This window comes from Molothrus aeneus, chromosome 2, assembly GCF_037042795.1.
Source record: "Molothrus aeneus isolate 106 chromosome 2, BPBGC_Maene_1.0, whole genome shotgun sequence".
NCBI classification, from domain to species: Eukaryota; Metazoa; Chordata; class Aves; order Passeriformes; family Icteridae; genus Molothrus; species Molothrus aeneus.
Window position 1 is genome coordinate 35,522,908 of NC_089647.1, and position 19,437 is coordinate 35,542,344.

The 19,437-nt window shown below is 39.0% G+C and overlaps 1 protein-coding gene across 2 annotated transcripts in view; it reads right to left on the reverse strand.

The window, feature by feature from the left end:
• NOX4 (NADPH oxidase 4) overlaps window positions 1–19,437 on the reverse strand; it is a 100,638-nt gene that overhangs the window by 41,566 nt on the left and 39,635 nt on the right. For both annotated transcript variants that reach the window (XM_066570392.1, XM_066570383.1), the window contains exon 12: window positions 16,681–16,741. In XM_066570392.1, coding sequence (XP_066426489.1) covers window positions 16,681–16,741 — 61 coding nt within the window. The remainder of the gene's footprint in view (window positions 1–16,680; window positions 16,742–19,437) is intronic.

A 19,437-nucleotide genomic window follows, 5' to 3' on the forward strand; every position in this document is an offset into this window, starting at 1 on the left:
GAAGTCAGCTTTCTTAAAACTGCTGATGATAACTAATAGGATTTGAAATCCACTAATATGACTTGTTTTCGAGTTCCGTAAATTTGGAAAAGCTGTCATAAGTAGTTCTACAGTGCCTTGTAAAAATAAAAGGCAATTAGGAAGAAGTCTTTTCCAGTTAGGGGCTATAAAACAATGATGGGCAACAAGATGGCATAAAAATGAAATGTCTGATATTTTGGTTTGACCTGTGGCTTATTAATGGCTGAAGTTCCTGAAATTAAAGAGTTATCACTTCTCTCCTCTTGAAGAGTCAGTGCTACAAATATCTTCCATCAGATTAAAAGGTGAGGAAAAAAAAGGTGATGAGTTAATGTTGATGATCAAAAGGTTCCAAAATGATTACATCATCAACCTCAGAATTTCCCTGAAACATACATATTTTGCTGATAGAGACAGGCTTTTTGACCAGATTGAACTTCCATGATTCTCAGTCCATTAAGCCTCACAGAGTTTAATTCTCCTATTTTTCATCACCATTTCCTTCCTTCCTGATCAGTTGTCTGAAAGACTAATTAGCGTCATTATTTACAGAGTTACTGAAAAACCCTGAAAACTAGTGAAAACTCAAGAAGTTGAAAACTATATTTAAACACTTTGCTCTTTATATTTATTTAAGGGAAACAGAGAAGCCTTTACAGAAAGGCAAGCGGTCTCTTCATTTTCTAAGGTAGATGAATAAAGTGATCATCCTTCCTTTCAACATTTTCTTTTACAGGACTTTAGTTTATAAGCAGAGTGGGAGGGGGAAATATGAATTTAACTAATCATTACATAGATCTGCAGTGAACTCCCAGTCTCTCTGGACCTGTGGAAGAGTCGTCCTTTCTCTACAGAAAGTCTCTGTATGCCCTGCTTTCCCTACTAACCTGCCTTTGCACCCTAAAAAGCTCCTTCTCTTTTCTCTAGCTGTGTGCCTACCAGTTCAAAATCATTCTCCCTCCCTGATTCCAGAATTGGCAAATCCTTTCCCTGATGGAATTCTTGGTGCTTTCTTGTGTCCTTAAATTTGTCACAACTGCTACATCAAAATTTGCTTGGACGGATTTATTTCTAACTAGATCTCCCTCACACTATAATCACACATCTCGCATGATTTAGGTATTGTCGGGTTCGGCTGTCTGTCTCTGCCTGGACACGGGTAGGGTGGTTCTTGGGTGGCATGCATTTCAAAGGACGAGTCTGGACTCTTCAGCTTTTCGATCTTCGGATTGTTTATTATTTCTTATCTACAGAATTTTCTTTCCGCCCAACAGAGGTCTGATCTGCAAGGCAGCCAAGGGCACTCTGACCACCCACGGGGCGGTCGTGTCTTTTTATACTAAAATCTACATACATGATATTTACCTTTATTTTCCAATACTTTTCACCCATGTTGGCAAGTGCACTTTCACCATAAACCAATCCCCAAGTGCCAACATCACCACAGGAGATGGAAGACAAGAAGAAGAAAGAAGAAGGACGAGACACGCCCTGATCCCTCCATCTTGTCTCCATAACCCCCCTGTACCAAAAACCTTAAAGTTTATATTTCACCCTATAAATGTGTCCCTTTTACACCCTTCACTCTAAAGTGATTCTCATGTCCTCAAACTGCTGTCACTTCTGTGGATGGATCAAAATCAAGCCACCAAACACTCTTGGCAACATTCCAGGATTTCCAAGACCCCCAAGGGTTCTCTCGGCAACTCTGGACATCCGGAGTGATGTGCTGAGTTCCCACAAGGTATATATGGCCATGTATCAGCAAATGAAGAAAAAGAAAAAGAGCAAAAGGCAGTTCTTGTCCCAGGAACCTTAAAAGGTTAGAAGATAAATGATGGCAAGGAAAAGGCATCATTTGTTTTGTTTCAAAACAGGGAGGAGAGATGTGGAGGACCATATTTAGACTGCATTTTGTATGACTGACCTGACAAGACATCACTGAGTGACCCAGACTGCCTGTTAGCTACACTGCAAGACCTGGGTTTCCCAGACAGCCAGGGAAAAGAAGAGAACACAACACCAAAGTCAAGCAGTTTTGATGCTCACTACTGAGTTAGAAATCCTTCTGAAGGTTACACAGCAACTCCCTAGTGGAGGTGGTAAATAGCTGAGTGCTGGAGTTCAAAATAATCAAGAAACTTTAGTCAAGGAACATTTTTGGCCTTAGAGATAGATACTTACTGTATTTGAAGACTATTTATGTCATGACAGTAAAGCTCATTCCACAGCTAAGCTCTTACACAGTACCACAGTAAAACACAGTTTCTAAACAACACAGAATCTCAACTTTAAAAAATACTTTATAAATATATGCTCTGAAGGAAAACTTATTTATGCAGATTTTTTTATAGCACTGCATTCTACAGTTGCTGCATGTAGCCATGAAGGGCTATACTTTGCTTTTTTAATTCCCCATGAGCAAATGCAGGGAGGATCAACTACTATTTCCTTCACTAGTGCTGTAGTTTTCTCTTTCACAACAAGCCAGATGAAATGATTAGGCACCAGTATAGCCTTTTGGACTTTAAGATAATGTAGTGACAGTTGTTCTAAAAAGTCCTTCTTTCATAGAAAAAGGAAAAAAAATACACTCAAACTACACAAAGCAGGAGGATTTAATTGGTTCTCTCTTTGTAACTTGTAATCTGATACAGAAACTGGAGAAAGCCAAACCTTCCAAAAGCTACATGGAACTTTTTAACACTGAAATGGAGCTACTATCCAGATGTGCAATTATTGCAATACTATCCAGCTCTGCACATCTCCAGAGGGTTTGCCTCTAAAAGGCTGAGCAAAGGCACAATTAATCAGGCTGTACTGATTCACACCAAGGCCCCCCTACTCTAATATCTAGATTCATTTGTGGACACATCTATGGAAGAATGATCACAGGGTAAGACCCCTCTGCTTTCGAGCTTTTCTATGACCGTGTGTCTCCTGACTCTAACGTGGTTTGTCTAATAAGAAATTCTTAGATTCCTTTTTAATGTACTTGCCTAGTCCCCATGTGCATTCCACACTGTTTGACAAGGAGTTCCAGGTGTTTCTCACCTATTACATGAAGATTCATCACCTTATGTTTGCTCTGAAATCTTACTGACTGTATTTGATGGCCAAAAACTCTGATACTGGCAGAAACTGTGAACAGTCAGGCTCCACCCACCCACTCTTTCAACATTATGCATGATTTTGCAGACTATGGCTATATTCCCCTGAATTAGATCTTTTTCAGGCTAAAGAGTCCCTGCATAGACAGTTATCCCATGTTTGGAAGCCTCTCCATGCTTTTGGTCATCTTTGCCGTTCCTTCCTGAGCCCTGGGCAGTGTCATGTCTGAGTGATGAAGACCAGACCTGCACACAGGATTGAAGTCCTGGTAGCACCACAGAAGTACCCACCAGCTGCACAGTCATCTCCTTGGCTTTATTCTCTACTTGGCTCCTAATAATTTTTCTCTCTATTGCTGCTGAGCACTAAGTTGATGTCTTCATGGAAATAGTTATTGTGACTCCAAAGTGTTATTCTTGGGCTGCCATGGTCTCATCATTGCCAGCCATGTGTATTAGCTTGTCACCAAATATATTAAACACCAGCACATACCCACATGCATACATCCACCGGTATTTTTAGCCAGGTCTAAAAATATGTTTGCAAGTGTCATATATTTTACACATTTGAACAAGTGACAAGAACTTTTCAATAGACAGATTAATATGGCAGTCAAAAAATAATGGAATTAATTTCTATCCAAGACTGAAATTTTGTACCATAACAAAACCACTACCAGTCACTGTGAACACATTCTTGGGCTTTTGCCTATTCCTATTTGGTGACAATTTAAACTTAAGCATGGGATCATTTAACCCTCTGACTAATACAGACACAACTTCATCATTACTCTCAAATATGCAAATAAATTACTGTGTAATAACTGTAGAGGATCAGAATTGTTGAGGGCAGAAGAAATCTCGGGAGATAATCTAATCCTGGTCTAAGCATGGCTAGAAAGAGCAGGCGACTTGTAGTCATGTTCAGTTGGGTTTTATGCGTCTCCAAGGCTGGAACTGGATGATCTTTAAGGTCCATTCCAGCCCAAACCATTCCATGACTCTAGGATATAATCAGGAGGTCTGATTGTGAAAAAAAATATAAATAGCAATATTTTGTGCTGTTCCCATTCATTGCCACCTTTGGACAAAACTGCAAACCCATGTCAGTTTGAAAGAGGGACACAGCCGGTTAGGAGCCAACTGCCTGCACAGCTGATAGACATGAGGGGCAAGACACTGCCCTGCAATAAGCTTCAGACTGGCTGGGCAGGTTAAATACTGGCTTCTCTTAGCTGGGGCAGGGATGAGAGGAGAAGGGGAATGCCAAAGAAAAAAGGAGTTTGTGAAAGAGAATGGGAGTTTCCTTGCTAATTCACCCTCACTCATAGCCTTGGAATATGAAGTAGAGATGGCCCAACCCTCATCCCTCCAACAGCAGCCTTGAGCCCTGTGATGCTGCTAATCACCAAGGCTTAGCTGACCTTAGAGGGATCATCAGGCCTAACCTGGCCTTGCTCACAGCCAGGCTGTGTGAATACCTGCATGGAAGGTGCTAAGGTGGTCCCAGAGGAGAAGCTGCACTGTGCTGGATACAGCATTGGGAGTGAGCAGCGCTGACAGGCACCCTGTGTGGGAAATGTCTGTCCAGCCAAACACTTAGCTGAACTGAACAGCAGGAAATAACAGTGGGGCTGCAAGTAAGAAACAAAAGCAGAAACAGGGGGCTAAGGGACTCCATTGATATCTAAAAATCATTTCCCCTGTGTTTTCAGCTGTCTGTCTCTTTCAGAGAACACACACAAATTCTTCTCTGAAAGCACCAGTTACACTGAAGCATTACATAGGATAACGTGAGCAGAGCTCAGCTGGATCTTATTTCCTATATAAATTTTGCTAGTCAGCTGGGGATGAACCACTGGGAAAAAAATGTACATTTTTTCTGAAGATCTAATCACATCTGAGGCTCCATTTCTTATAACATCTCTCAAAGGGCAATATCAAAATCTTAGCAGGAAATCATTTGAATGACTGACAAATGAAATGAGCCATTAGATACTGTTTATCTCATTTTTTTTTTGATAGGTGATAAAATGTAATGCACACAAGTGTATCAGAAAATGTATCCAAAACATGGTTTCATTTCACTCTGATGTGAGCAATTCTGCTATTTCTTCTTACATTTGAATTAGACAAGTCATTGTTGAGAACTTAAGCCAGACAGCTGCCTGAATATAAATTATTACATACAACCTAGTCTGGGTAGTTTTCATTTATTCTTAATTCATAATTTCTTACAAATACCTATATTTATTGACTTAGCACTAGCTCTTGTGTTGACTTTTGTTAAAATATGTTGTGGGATTTTCTACAAGGTTGTAACCACCATCTTTCCAGTAATACTGTTATGAACATAATGAAATATTAAATAAAAATGTTTTTACATGGCAGAAAGTCTGTTATTACTCAAGTCAACAGAAAATGTATTCCCAGCCTTGAACAGGAGAGTACAGCTGAAAAATTTTACTATGCAATACTAAAACTGATAACTATTCCCTAGAACAGAGAACAAGTGGTTTAACTGATTTGGATCAAACAGTTCATCACATGACCGTAAGGAAATGACTTGGCACATCTTTATTTGAAAAAGTGATTTTGCCAATTCCTGTAAGTAAAAACTATCACTAGATATCAGTTACCAGTCACAACCTGGCATATAACAGCACATCAATGCACCATCACAAACTCAGCAGTACATAATAGCACAGAAATGATAAAATCCTCTTCAAGCAGACATGGCACATGCTGGTGTATATGTGCTGGGAAGTATGGGACACTTTTAAAGAAATACTCTTTCTTAACAAATTTTTGGATTAAGGAATTGCTGGTTTTTTTTGGAAATTGTGCTGAGAAAGTTTCATTTGCCATGCTTGTTAATAACAGGGCACAATTAGCATAATCCCCTCAACCCATTAAAAAAGGAAAACATCAAATAACAGAAATTATAAAAATGTCTTTAATGAAATATTTTGCTTTTTTCAAACCAGTCACAGCTAAGCTGAGGAGACACTCAGCTGACACAGTGTAAGTGAAATCCTTGAGGGAAAGCCCTGTGCTGTCAGGCTGGCACCAGTCACTTGGCAAAGCACAGCAAAGCACCACAGCTTTGACTCTGAAATGTGCATGGGTGTCTGTGGCATTTTCTTTGAGGAAATGGCACTTACAGTGTGTTTAATGAATAAGGGAATATGTTAAATTTATGACAGGAGATAGTCCTTAAAGCTGCTTGTTGCAGTGAAGAGCACAAACTGCCCACTGATTTATTTTAATTTCATATAACATGAGGAGGCTTTCTGGAGGATGTAGGTGTACTTGTTATAACTGACAGTACAGTAAAATCCTCACAGAAGACACTTGAGCAATACCCAAAATATCAACTAAGCTCTGAAATTCCTCCTCTCCCCCAAATCCTCCTTCAACACTGAAAGAAGTTGTTGTCACCTCCACTGAGTGCCTATTTCTCCAATGCATATAAAAACACTAATATTTTTATTTAGATCTTTCCAGGCTCTCTTCCCAGCAGAGAAGCATTTTCTCTTATTCATGATCATGGTGTTTGCTACAGAATTTTAGGTTTTATTAATATTTTTTCTTTAAAAAATTCTGATCCCAGGTAAGTCACAATGCTAAGCAGTCATCCACTCATTATCAGCTTCTATATGCAGAATAGAAGAATTTACCTTCAAATTACTAAGAACACAGTGATGTAAACCATTGTCCAAATTTTACTCTCTGTAGATGGTCAAACATTTCCAATCAAACTGTGGTTTATCAAGGATAATGAGATTATAAGAGAAAAAAATTTAAAATTAAAAATTTAAAAACCACACCCAAATGCTGAAAGTTTAGAGATATGTGTGGGCATGTATATATAAATCAAATGCAATACTTCAGGCAAGTCATAGTTAAGTTTTCTCACATGCCCAACTCTTTTCCCAGTTTCCCTGCCAGAAACTGCACTCTTCCAAGATGTGAGTGTTTGTCTCCACAGGACAGAGTGAGACCATGGCATGTTACAGCAAATATACCCTAAGCTGGGAACACAGCCAAGAGTAGATAAAGAAAGCTGGAGACATAAAAATCCTAAGAAGAGGTTGGGAGAGCATTTACAAGTGATATTTCTGGCTTTTGGACAGTATTCGTGACCATATGAATTCTTTGAAAATCAATTAGTATTTTTCTATTAAAAAGTTATTTTTATTAAAAAAATAGGTGTTACATTTTATATTTTATTCATTTACTAAGCAATTTTATTGTTCACATTTCTGAAGGGAAAGCTTGATTTAAAAAGTAGCCAGGAATGTTATTTCTTCTCTTTGCTTTGACTTCCCTGCTTCTTTGTCAAACCTGCTGAAGGCACTGCATGCCTGGAAGACAACCTGTTTTTTTCCAGCTGTTTCAGCTGATCTAATGAAAGATTTTACTTCTTCCTAGAATACCTCCCTCTCATGAAAGATTATATCATTGTAACATACTTTGGTTTTATCTGCTACAAATGTTACAAACTATATTAATAGGAGTCACGGTATCCTTTTTGAAACAAGCTCTGACACTTTGTCCCCACTTTGAGGAAAAAAAGCTTTAAAGAAGGAGAAAGAGGAAGAACAGGAACATGCCAGGGCTGCAGAAATGTGGGTTATAATATCAGTGAAACAAAATACACAGTGCACCCTGCCCATCAGCTGCTGCACTACATGCCAAAGGGCTATTTATTGCTGTCACAGCACAGTCTACTCCCTGTACCACTATGCAATCTCCTTTGCATTTTGGAAAGTGATTTCCAGGCTATAAATTCCCCCCTACAGTTTCTCCTCACAGCACTTTAGTTAATACTGAGATAATTGAGTCCTTTGTCTCAAAGAAATGCCACATTCAGCATGTAGCAGCCACCATTTCAAGTCTCCCTCAAAACTGGGATGCACTAGTAATTAATTTACTTGGCTGTATCTTAAACTTTATAGTATATTATATTTAAAACATTTCTGCCTCATTGCCTTTTGCAATTTAAGGACCTGATGAAAGTAAAAAAATTGGGTTTTAATTAATAAAAAGGCATCTTTTATGAGTGTCAATCCACTAAATTAATTTGTAATTAATTTAGTGGATTGACACTCATAAAAGATGTCTTTATATTAAAACATGGACTGCACTGGCAGTCTGACTCCATTCCCACTAGGAACTTGCCTCCACCTCTGTGTTCTGCACTGGAGTATCCAAACTTTGAGGCATAAGACCACGAGGTTCAAAGTTGAGTTTAGAGCTGGAATTAGCATGTATTTTTGTGTGTGGTTTATATAAAATGAGTAGCCATAAATATTTTAAACCAAGCTCTTTTGTTCACAGCACATACCAAAATATCTGATAGGAGAAGCTGTGGAAAGTTGCTGCTTGCCATTTCTCATGACACGATGCTTTCAGTGCAAGTTCTGAGGTTTGGGTTGACTTCTTTCTTTTAAGGAAGTCAACTTTTTTGAGGCCACCAGATACACCTGAATCCTATTTTTGCACTTGATACAAGTGGTTGGTGGCAGATTTTTATTATTAATATTTATGATTTAAAGGGATCCTTTTCCAGGGGAGGACTAGGACAAAAGAGAGCTGTGGTTTCAAGATGCCCTTAAAAATTCTTGGATCACAAACTATTTCCTTACGGTGAAACACAAATTTTTCAGCTTGTATTTGATGCATCTGAGAAATTATGCATATACAAAAGGACAGGACTGAGCAACAGGATGGGGTGGCACATGAAAAGCTGAGTTGCAAGGGACTGTAGGGAACCGATGATAAAATTTGGGGTGTAGGATTTGCCTCCCACATACAAGACCAACATTGATTTTAATGCATTTTGGAATGGAAAGGCATTTTGGAACACCTAACTGCTGTTTCAAGGATGACTGAAATTCAGGGTAAGGACATGCAGCTGACAAAAAGTGGAGTAAATATACTTAAAGAAAAAAATACTGCAATAAAGGAGATGGGATATCCTAAATAGAACTTCAAAGCTAATATTATGCCAACAAGCAGTTATATAATGTTTGTTGTGAAAATAGGAAACCTCATTTGACCACGTTATTTGATCACAATGACATTTGCAAGGTTGTGGGAGTTTTAATCAACTCCCACAGAATTAAGTGCTGAACACAGCACAAATTCTGAGCGAGTGATGGCCCCTCTCTCCCCTCCAATCCAAGCACCAGTAGAAATAAGCAGACAGGTAGAAGAGACCAAGGAATATAGTGCAATACAGTGACAGTTCAACTATTACCATTAATGGTGGTCTTCATGCAAAAGAGTCATTTTAAATCACACCAGAGCCCAAACCAACAAGACTGCCATTTAAAAGCAACCCCGCTTCTGTATCTCAAGGGAATGCCAAAAGTGGAAAAGGTGCAGGAAGCAAAGAACCAGACAAATACAAGGTCTCAAAACTCAGATTTAATACAACCGGTAGCCAAATAGAAGTTTCAAAGGTGCCATGTTCATTTTCTGTACATATTTGCACAAAAACGGGCAACAACAAAAATGAACACACATTTCCTAGTAGTGGCTCTTGTGCTGAAATGAGGAAAAAAGCAAAACAGAGAAAAGGAAAAAATTAAAAATATGGGACAAAACCTACTAACTTATGTAATCATCACAAAGTTGAGCTTCATTTTCACAAAAGTACAAAAAGAGCCCATGAAAGGTTGAAGCTGAAAACTCTGCAGAATATTCCAACCCCAAGATTGTAATATAACTTCTGTATAGAAATTATTCGGAGAAACTATCAAGCATCATGCAGGAGCTGGGAGCATGTAAAGATAAATGTTCCTTCTGATCATAAAATTTATAAATATCTACAGTTCCTGCACAAGTTTTTCCATTTTTTTTAATGTTCTAAAGCTGAAATATATTTTTCCTCATTAACTATGGCAATTTTTACAATCTGTTAGAAAAGGATCCCAAAAAGGACCATTTCAAGTCTACTTTTAAGATATTTTAACCAACAATTTTTAGTTAAAAGGTAGTAACTCAAAATTCCAAATCTGAAATGTGTCTATTTTTTTCTTCTGTCCCCAAGGGAGAAGTAACAATAAACTGGGAACAAAGCTAGACATTTGGCAGGGGTTCTTCAGCAGAATTTGGATGGCAACTAAGAGAATCTATTGCCCCAGGGAAGTGCAGATATGCATGAAGAGCTGGTATTTTGATGTGAACTCTTGTATTTCTCTAGAAACCATGCTCACACAAAGGACCCCGAAAATCCAGCAAAACTTCGTATATTCAGTGCTTGAAGCAACTGTGTACCTCTGCACAGAAACTATATAAGAATGAGTCTTCCCTAAGCAGACATTAACAGAAAAATGGTGAAACAAAGGCAACTCCAGAACAGCAACTTTGTCTCCTTAAGTAGGCAAACACAGCACACAGTGATTACAAAACCAGAAATATGCCTGGCACTCCACTCAAATACATGTCCTACAGCTTTTCACTCTAATAATGTTATTTTCAAAGTAGAGAGCTTTTTGCTTTTTTCCCCCTACATTCATTCTGATTCTATCAGCTGGTACATGCTAATGTGCTCCACAGGCTTCACTCCTGTAGCTCCTAACAGTGCTGAAAATGTCTGAGGTATGACAAGAAATCCTGCAATGTTGTGTTCTTAAATCAGTTCTTAACTACAGCAACATCCACACATCCAGTGCATAATGTATCCAAGGATAAAAAGAAATGTACATCATTGAGTCATGTCATTTTCAAAAATCATTACATGATTAAAAAGTGCCTGGGATACGCAAAAGGGTGGAAGTTTACAAATAACAGGATGCACCAAGAAAAGACTTCTGTGTAGGAGAAAATTTCCTTCAATGTAACTTTCTCACCCAAATATCTTTTTCCCCCTCTAGACAAAAAAATCATTAACCGTTCAAATTGGATTTGAGTCAAGTTACACTGTTTTTGGTACTAAGTCAGCTGGAGTTCAACTAATGTAAAACAATCCAGGTGTGGAGCCAAAAATTCAGATGTGTTCACCTTTAGCATTAGTTGTTTAATCAGAGGAAAAGGGCTTTCAACCCCTTTTAGTCAGTAAACTAAATCTGTTCTCCTTTTTCTTCAGTCTCTTAATTCTGCCTTTTATTGAGCTTTTTAAAGGAATAAATAAAATAAATAATGAACATTATTGGCAATGAACAATAAAATTAGTATTCCTTACAGTACACTATGGCTAATCATATTGTTAAGGCATATTAACTTCCTAATAATGTAGCTGTATTATTTTATTACTAATGTCAAATTATATTAAAAGGAAACACAATTAAACCTTTTTATCACTCAATTCTGCTATCCTCCTCAGAAGTGTAAGTAAGATTCCCTGACAATACAAAAATTGTTAGTCATAAAAATCTATCAGTGGAAAATAGCACCTATCTCATCTCTGTCCTGTTCTTCCAAAACCACACACAGATTTTGCTGGAACAGCTGACAGCACCACATCATTAACACCTTTACAGCCTGCCAGGAATCTGATGGAATAACTAAACACAAAAAAATGTTACTATGGAGTGGAAAAGGCCCAAATCAAACAGAGCTTGAGGTAATAGCAAAAGAGTTGACCAAATGTTCATCACCAGTGAGTAGATATTTTTTAAGGAAACTCAGTAGCAGTTACAGTGAACCTGGCACAACCTTGTCATTTCCTGTGGACAGACTTTATAGTCTGATTATTCCTTCTTGTCATCTTCTGTTCCACACATGACTTCAGTCAGAATCAAGATCCACTACCAATGCAGGAGATGCTGAGTGAGCCACTGCTTCAATACATCTCAAACTGTTCTCAGGGTTACTGAACCTAAAATATTGCCTCTTTGCTAGATCCTACATTTGGTGAGATGTTCCAGGTAAGCACAGGAATGCATAGCCTTGGGATGCTCCAGGCATCCCATAAATCAGGAGCTGCAAGAGCCTAACATGGTCATGCAAATACTCCTGACAAACTCTCCCAGACCAGAATGTTCAGATCATTCTTCCTTCAGAGACACTTAAAAGGTATGTCATTTTCTTCTTCTGGTCAATGTGAGAAAAATCCTTAATCAGACTCTAAAATCCCAAAGAACTGTCCTACTTTTTTGTTTGTTTTTCTGCTTAAAAACAAGTAATTTGGGGTGTGTACTGTTTGCTGTCTCAGGTATTACTCCATAGGGAATTAAACAAAATTCTTTTTTTAATTCACAGGGAATTAAACAAGATGCTTTCGTACACTTGCCATGCTCTGAAAAATTGTTGTTTTTAACTGAAAAATGGTTTGTTTGTTCTTCCCTCATGAAACTGCCTGCTCCAAAGCTGGACCTTCCAGAAAAAGGACTGTGACAATATGTGACAAAAATTCCCATTATGCCATGTCCTCTGTAAAATAAGGTCACCTGTACCTGAATGAGCCAGTTACTAGGCATAACCTCATCTGTAACAAAAAAAAATGAAGCAAAGATAAATATTTTCAGATGAGATCTGGAGTTTATGAGGGTGAAGCACATCAGTACTCCATAATCTGTTTGTTCTGGCTCTATCTGGACAGTTCCTGCACACATCACCACCTCCTGCTGCCACAACATGTAATAGCCTATGGGACAGAACTCTCAGATTTAACGGGTGGTACTCAAGTGCTTTTATGGCATACCCACAATAAATATCACAGTGCTCAGAACAAGCCTTGAAAATGTCTCCAGGAACATACACAACTGCACAGCAGGATGGTGTCACTACTAGGTAAAAATTATACAAATTACTGTGGAGCACAGAACAGCATCATTGCTCTAAACATGGTGCCACATCAATTTGTTCCAGAAACACACTGCAACATAACAGCAATATTTCACTGCCTTAAGGCATGCAGCTCACCTCAACACCTCTGAGTGCTGTGTATTTGTTTTCCACAAAAACACGCTGCATGGCTTCTGAAGCCTGTTATTCCTGCATCATCAATATCACTTTCTGTCTCACACCCTCAGGTTTGTCTAGTGAATGAGACACATTGTCTTGATACACTGCCATGTCTTTTTTCACTGCTGTCAAATTGTTGGATACGAGGCATGGCCCATGGCCTCTCTTTTTCCCTCCAGAGTTGCCAGATGAAATGTCAACTTTAAAACTAAACAAGCAGTAGTACTTGAGGCAGCAGCAAGGACAGAAGAGACATAAGGCTGATAGATGACAATGCTGAGGACAAACTAGACAATAAGTGGGACAAGAAAAACCTTGAAAAAAATTGTTCTGTAAATACTAAGCCAACAATTACTTCAAAGCTAAAGGAAAAATAGATGGCCACAGGTACCAAGAGAAACAGAACAAAATAGGTATTTAGAGAGGATAGCCAGTAACAAGATCAGGTTTTTGGCTCATCCATGCATCTCGCAGCTCTGACCCATGAATGAGACACTGCAGGACCTTCAACGTTACTGCAGGGTATAAACACCCAACCAGCTCAGCTTGAGGAAGCCACAGAGGAAGACAGGTTAAACCAACCTGCATGTGTGCAATCACCACAGATCAGCCACTGTAAACACATCCTAACTTGGGCACCCAAGTCCTGACTGTCCAACTAAGCCATGTTCCACAGCCACAGGTTTCACAGTGCCACGGAATGTTCTGTTAATACATCAGGTGGGGACTTAAGCAGCTCGCAAGTCAGCACAAGGACAGCAATTGCATAATCACAAACCCATTTTTAGGAAGGTCTATGATATCTGCTCCCCTGTTCACAATACCCATGGCAAAATATGGAATGATAAATCAAATTAAAATGTTTACATGGGAAAAATCACAACCATTGAACTAAATGCCAATGAACCAAACTACCTACCTCTGCGGCAGTCAGATAGATGTAGATATATAGACATACTCTTTACAATGAAGGAATAGAAAAAGGCGTGCTTGGAGCCTGGCTTGTCTTATCCTAAACTAGACACATAAACTGGTCAGAGGTCTACAAAGGGAGCTAGGGGAATCATTTCAGGTGAAAATATGTGCTCCAAAGGCATCTGAGGGCACATTACAGCAATACCAGTGATCGTGTGTTTGTTTTCTGTGATGAACATGCTTAACTTAAGCACTATACAGTTATTAATACCACCACAACATGGGTGAGAAATAGGAGATCTCAGATTTGTACTGGAAAAGGATATGGGTGCTTATATAATGGAAAAGAAATTTATGGTTTTATCCAAATCAGCTTCTGAGGGGGGCAGATTCTCAGCTGTTCTAAGCTCCGACAGCACCACTTTGATTGAATGGAGCATGAAACAGGGGGTGTAGATTACCAGTTGGTTTGCAAAGGTCTCAGAGCTACTGGTTTTGTAGCTTCTTCCTCTCTTACCTACTTTTTCTGTCCTACACTTTCCACTGTTTAAATAATTGATTTTAAAAAGCAAATAACAGTACTACCTGAAAATCTACTAACTCTTGGCTCTTATGCAAAGCATTGTTTCTGGAATGACTGGCTTTTCCTAAAGCTGCTTCTTTCAGCTTATTTTATTTGAAATCTAAAATATACACACTGGGATATGGGAAATATCAACAGCAACTTCTCATCCAGAATTGAAAATACTATTGCCCCTTTTCTCTTGACATAGAGTTGCTTTCCCAACCTACAGCACAAGGTATTCTATTACATTTTCAAGGTATCAGTCAGGGACATTGTTAAGAGACTTGACCCGAAACAACTTGCAGAATTGGTTTGCCAGTAATCTGTACTCCCTCTCCTGTCCTTACAGCTAGTGGCAGGAAATGTTCCTTCACCACATCTCCCAGGTGCAGGCAGCTAAAGAAGCTAAAGTTATCCAGAGGAGAAATACCTCAACTAATCAGTTCTTCTCTGCATTTCACAGCATATCTGCACCTCTCTTGCATTCTTTTAATTTAGGCTTGTAATTGAGTTCTCTGAAATAAATTGTCAAGTCTCTTTGGTGTCAGGTATAAACTGTCAGGAATGGGAGATGGCGATACAAAAGAAAATTTTAATAAATAGGATAAAGTCTGAGAGAATAGGTCATGAAAAGAGCTCAAATGACAGTATGTCTCATAAAAACTCCTCCAGTCTAATATCCTGTCTGCAGAAGCAGCCTTTAGAGCATGCTTAAGAAAGATAATAAGGAACATGGCAAATATAATAATCCTTCCTCAAACAGTCAGCAGATTAGAGACTATTAATTGTCACAGGGCTTAAGGGAATGAGTGAGAACAGGGCTCCATGGTACTGATGGAGCACCAAGGGCTGGGTAAACTGTCTGCTTCTTGACAGCACATCTGACACTGGGAGAGATATCTCTGTTTAGCAAAACTGCTACAAGAAATGGTCTCTGTAATGTGACAGTTCCTGAATATCACACAGTCCAACCTAGACAGATCTTCCTTTCAGTGGAGACTATAGATGCTGACTTGGGAGAATAATACATAAATGCTTAAAGAGAGGAATTCACACCACAGAGGTAATCAGAAAACTGTAAAGATGCCACTTATTTTGGAAAAATCATTTAGCTAGTACTTCTCCATCCCACTTTTCCAAATAGCCTACTGTCACCTCCCATGTAGGAATGATACTTGCCAACAAAAGAGCCATCATTCTGAGGCAGACCAGAGGCTAATCTGCCCATCTGGCCAACACTTCAAGCAAGGAGAGAAAATCAGGGGGTCTATGGAACACATGTGCATATGGCATTGCCCTCCCAGCCTTTGCCTGTTGAAGTCTGGCAGAGGCAAGTATGTAGCCAGACTGGAAAGTTCAACAAATATGCACAGACTTACTATCTCTGCATTGGTCTAATCCCTTTTAGGGTGACAAGCTCATTTGACTCAATTCCACAAACACACAAGCTGATACAAATTAACATGGAGAACATTTTTTCATAAGAAATGAACCAGACCCCGCTGTGTATCTGTCTTCCTTACAAGGAAATGCTATGCTAAGCAAGAACAAAGTCAGACACTACGGAATAAGGACAACTATCACTTGAGTATACAACTGTCACAGAGAGCACCAAATTGCCCTACCCCTCTGCAGGGAATCCTGGCTTACACCCCTGGTATGGAGGACATTCAAAGAGCAATGGAAGAGCGTGGAAGAACATGAAAGCAAACCTGTAATCTCAGTGTACCACAGGCGTTAATTAACCTGGCTGCTATCCAAACTGCTGGAACCAAAATCTGCTTATCTGGGAGTTGCACATTTCAGCATTTCTGCAGACACTACTATGTACAGAGGCACTGCACTGCACAGGGGTAGCAGACTACCCAAAAACAAAAAAAAGAGGCAGAAATGGAGGAATGCTGAAAATTATTACAGTGCAATCAGAAGATCAGTTAGTAGTGGAAAAAACATGTTATTTGAAGAAATAGTACATCTGAATAAAGCAGGGATTGCATCAAGAATGTAATAAAAACAACTTCGGGAAAACAAGTATGAACAATCTCTAGTGAGAATGCACCACAGTCAAGGAACAATTGTGCAGAAGCCAGAAACGGATAACAGTTCAAGTAAAGGCATTTGTCTCTGAAAAGGAATTGGTTTTCTACATACCTGTCCAGTCTCCTACTACTTTTAGGTGGACCCCAAACGTTGCTTTGGTATCTGTAGGGCACTAAAAATATTAAATATATTAAGCACCACTTCTGAGAAACAGAAAAAAAAATGCATTCAAAGTACAGTTGTTAAGACAGAACCTAATGTTAATAGGTTGTTCCTAAACAGCCACACCAGCAGCTGTACCCTTAAAGAAGTATCATCAACACAGCTGGGGAAGCCAAGAATGCCGAGTATCCCTTCAGACTTAACCCTTTCTTCTGGTCACAGAGGAGTCTGGATGCTTGTTTCCTGATGTGATTTGGAACAGACACTTCACTAAGCAGTACTCAGCAAGGATACCAAAAACAGAATGGAAGTATTCCTCTACTATTGACACATCATTCAGAGTCAGGAACTGCCCCACCATTCTTAAGGCATTTAAGAGACTTCTGATTCTTGAATGTCAAGGCCCATGTTTTCAAGCTGACCATTCTCATACAACTGATGCTTTCTTCTAAATGGAAACTGTAAGCAATTCACAAGACCTTACAGTTTGCAAAGGAAAAGCACCAGATTCCATAGCATGTCATAAAAATCACATTGCAGCCACCATTGTCTCGCTCCACACATGTGCCCTCACTTCAAGGCTATTGATTGTGACTATCAACACAGGAATGTTAACACTTAAAATCTTATCTACACCATGTTATTTGAAAACCTCCAGTCAAGGGCTAAGGAACTCCCCTGACTTTCCATTCCTTGCTAGAGGGACATTTCAAATGCACTGTTTGGACAGCTTTTGCAGGTAATTCAAATGATGCACACATAAACAGGACAAGCAACATCAAGAAAACTTCACTTTCCTTCTATAAACCAATATCATCGGTTTCTTTTTGATAAGAGATATTATTCCTGAGTTTTGATGACTTTCTTAGAACCTGTTAATGATCATTCCAAGCTCTATCACGAAACCAATACCCAACAGATGATGTTCTGTCCCTTTTGTTTTTGTTTTTTTTTCCCACTACTAAGAACAAACAGCAGTTTTGAGGGGAGGGCTTAAATGCAAAGAACACATCCATATTATAAATAAGAAGGGGCCCATATTATAAATAAGAAGGGGCAGGAAGAGAATCCATGCACCAAATACACATGCACCATGCTTATGAAGATATTTCCTGGCTCTGTTCTGGACCTTCTGGCCATCAGTGTTCCCAAGATTATATTTTCTGTGTACTGTGAAGCCACTGACCCCAGAGCTGACAATCAGTTCCTGTCAGCTCTGTATTTAGCAGCAGACACAGGCAAAAGGTTAGTATTATCTACATATCTTGGAAAAACTAAACAGGGAAAACAAAGTCCCAGCCCATCACTCCTTTTTCCTGAGGGGGAAGAGCACTCCTTTTACAACGAATGATTACTAGATACACTTTTATGTAACTCCTTATTATATTCCAAGTTTTCCTACAAAAATGAGGTACAGAAACCCAGAGTCCCAATTATTTTAGCAAGTCTTAGTCTCCAAAGAAAAACAGCATCAAGGGAGGGATGCAGACAAACACACAATGAGGCCAGTGTTTGCTATGTCTCATTGCAGCATCTTTCAACAAAAATATCAAGACTAGTTCTCCATATAAAAGCAAGCAAGCAGTCTCTTAGGTGGGAAGGTGCATACTGGCAGCAAAAAAGTCTGTTCTGGAGGATTCTGTAGGGTTTTGCACTGTGGGCTGCCCCAGGGCTCTCTGTGTTTCACAGGAGGTGGACTGAATTTCTTGGTCCAACTATCCACAGTCCCAGTTCAGCACATCTTTTACAAAATTGTTATTCCCTGCTTCCACAAAGTTAATGGCAGAATACCCCTTGTCTCCTGCCAGAATAGGTTCAAATCTGTTATACTTTACATCACTTTTATGACTAACTCTTTTCTGCACTACCCTGAAAAATTATCCAATAAAAGTGAGATTTATTTCTCTTTAGACTTTAGGAAACCTATTTTGATACTTATTACTAGCTATGAGACATCCTCATAGAGTTCTGGAAAAATCTCCTTATGCTGCTAAATCTTACCAGAAGAAACATGACTATCTGGGCTACGTGGAGTGAATTTCCTCCAGTTTAAAAGAGAGAGAAAGAATGTAGGTGATCCAGCAAAGGACCACCAAAGCAGTGAAAGGACTGGATAACCTGACATTCAAAGAGGGGTCAGTAAGGGAATGTGCTTGGGTAACCCACAGAAGAAAAGCCTTGGGGAGATGTCTGTCTACGAATAACTAAGAAAACAGCTAAAGAGAAGATGAAGGTGCTCACTCTCTTCAGAACCATGCATGGCAACAAGACACCAGACCAGGAGTACAAGTTGTTTCAGAGGAAATTTCATTTGGATATAAGAAAAATGTTCTGCATCATGGAACAGGCAGCCAGGGAAATGGTACAATTTCTCCTGCTAATTCAGCTAATTCACACAACACTAAATAATATCATCCACAGTCCTTGCACCAGAAGGTCAAACCATATGATCTCCATAGGCCTCTTCTGACTTTCAGACTTTCCTACATGCCTATAATTTTAACTCTGAAATTTGTATTTACATATTTTTACTGCACAGAACATTTATTTTACCCATTTCATCTCTGTAAACACAATGGCTTTTTCACAATGGCTTTTTTTCACAATGGCTAAACAGTGACTTTTTCCAGACTGTTGGAGAATACATTCCAGCAGCTAAAAAATATTCAAAGACAGTTTTTCAGAAGTTTGATCATGAAAATGGGC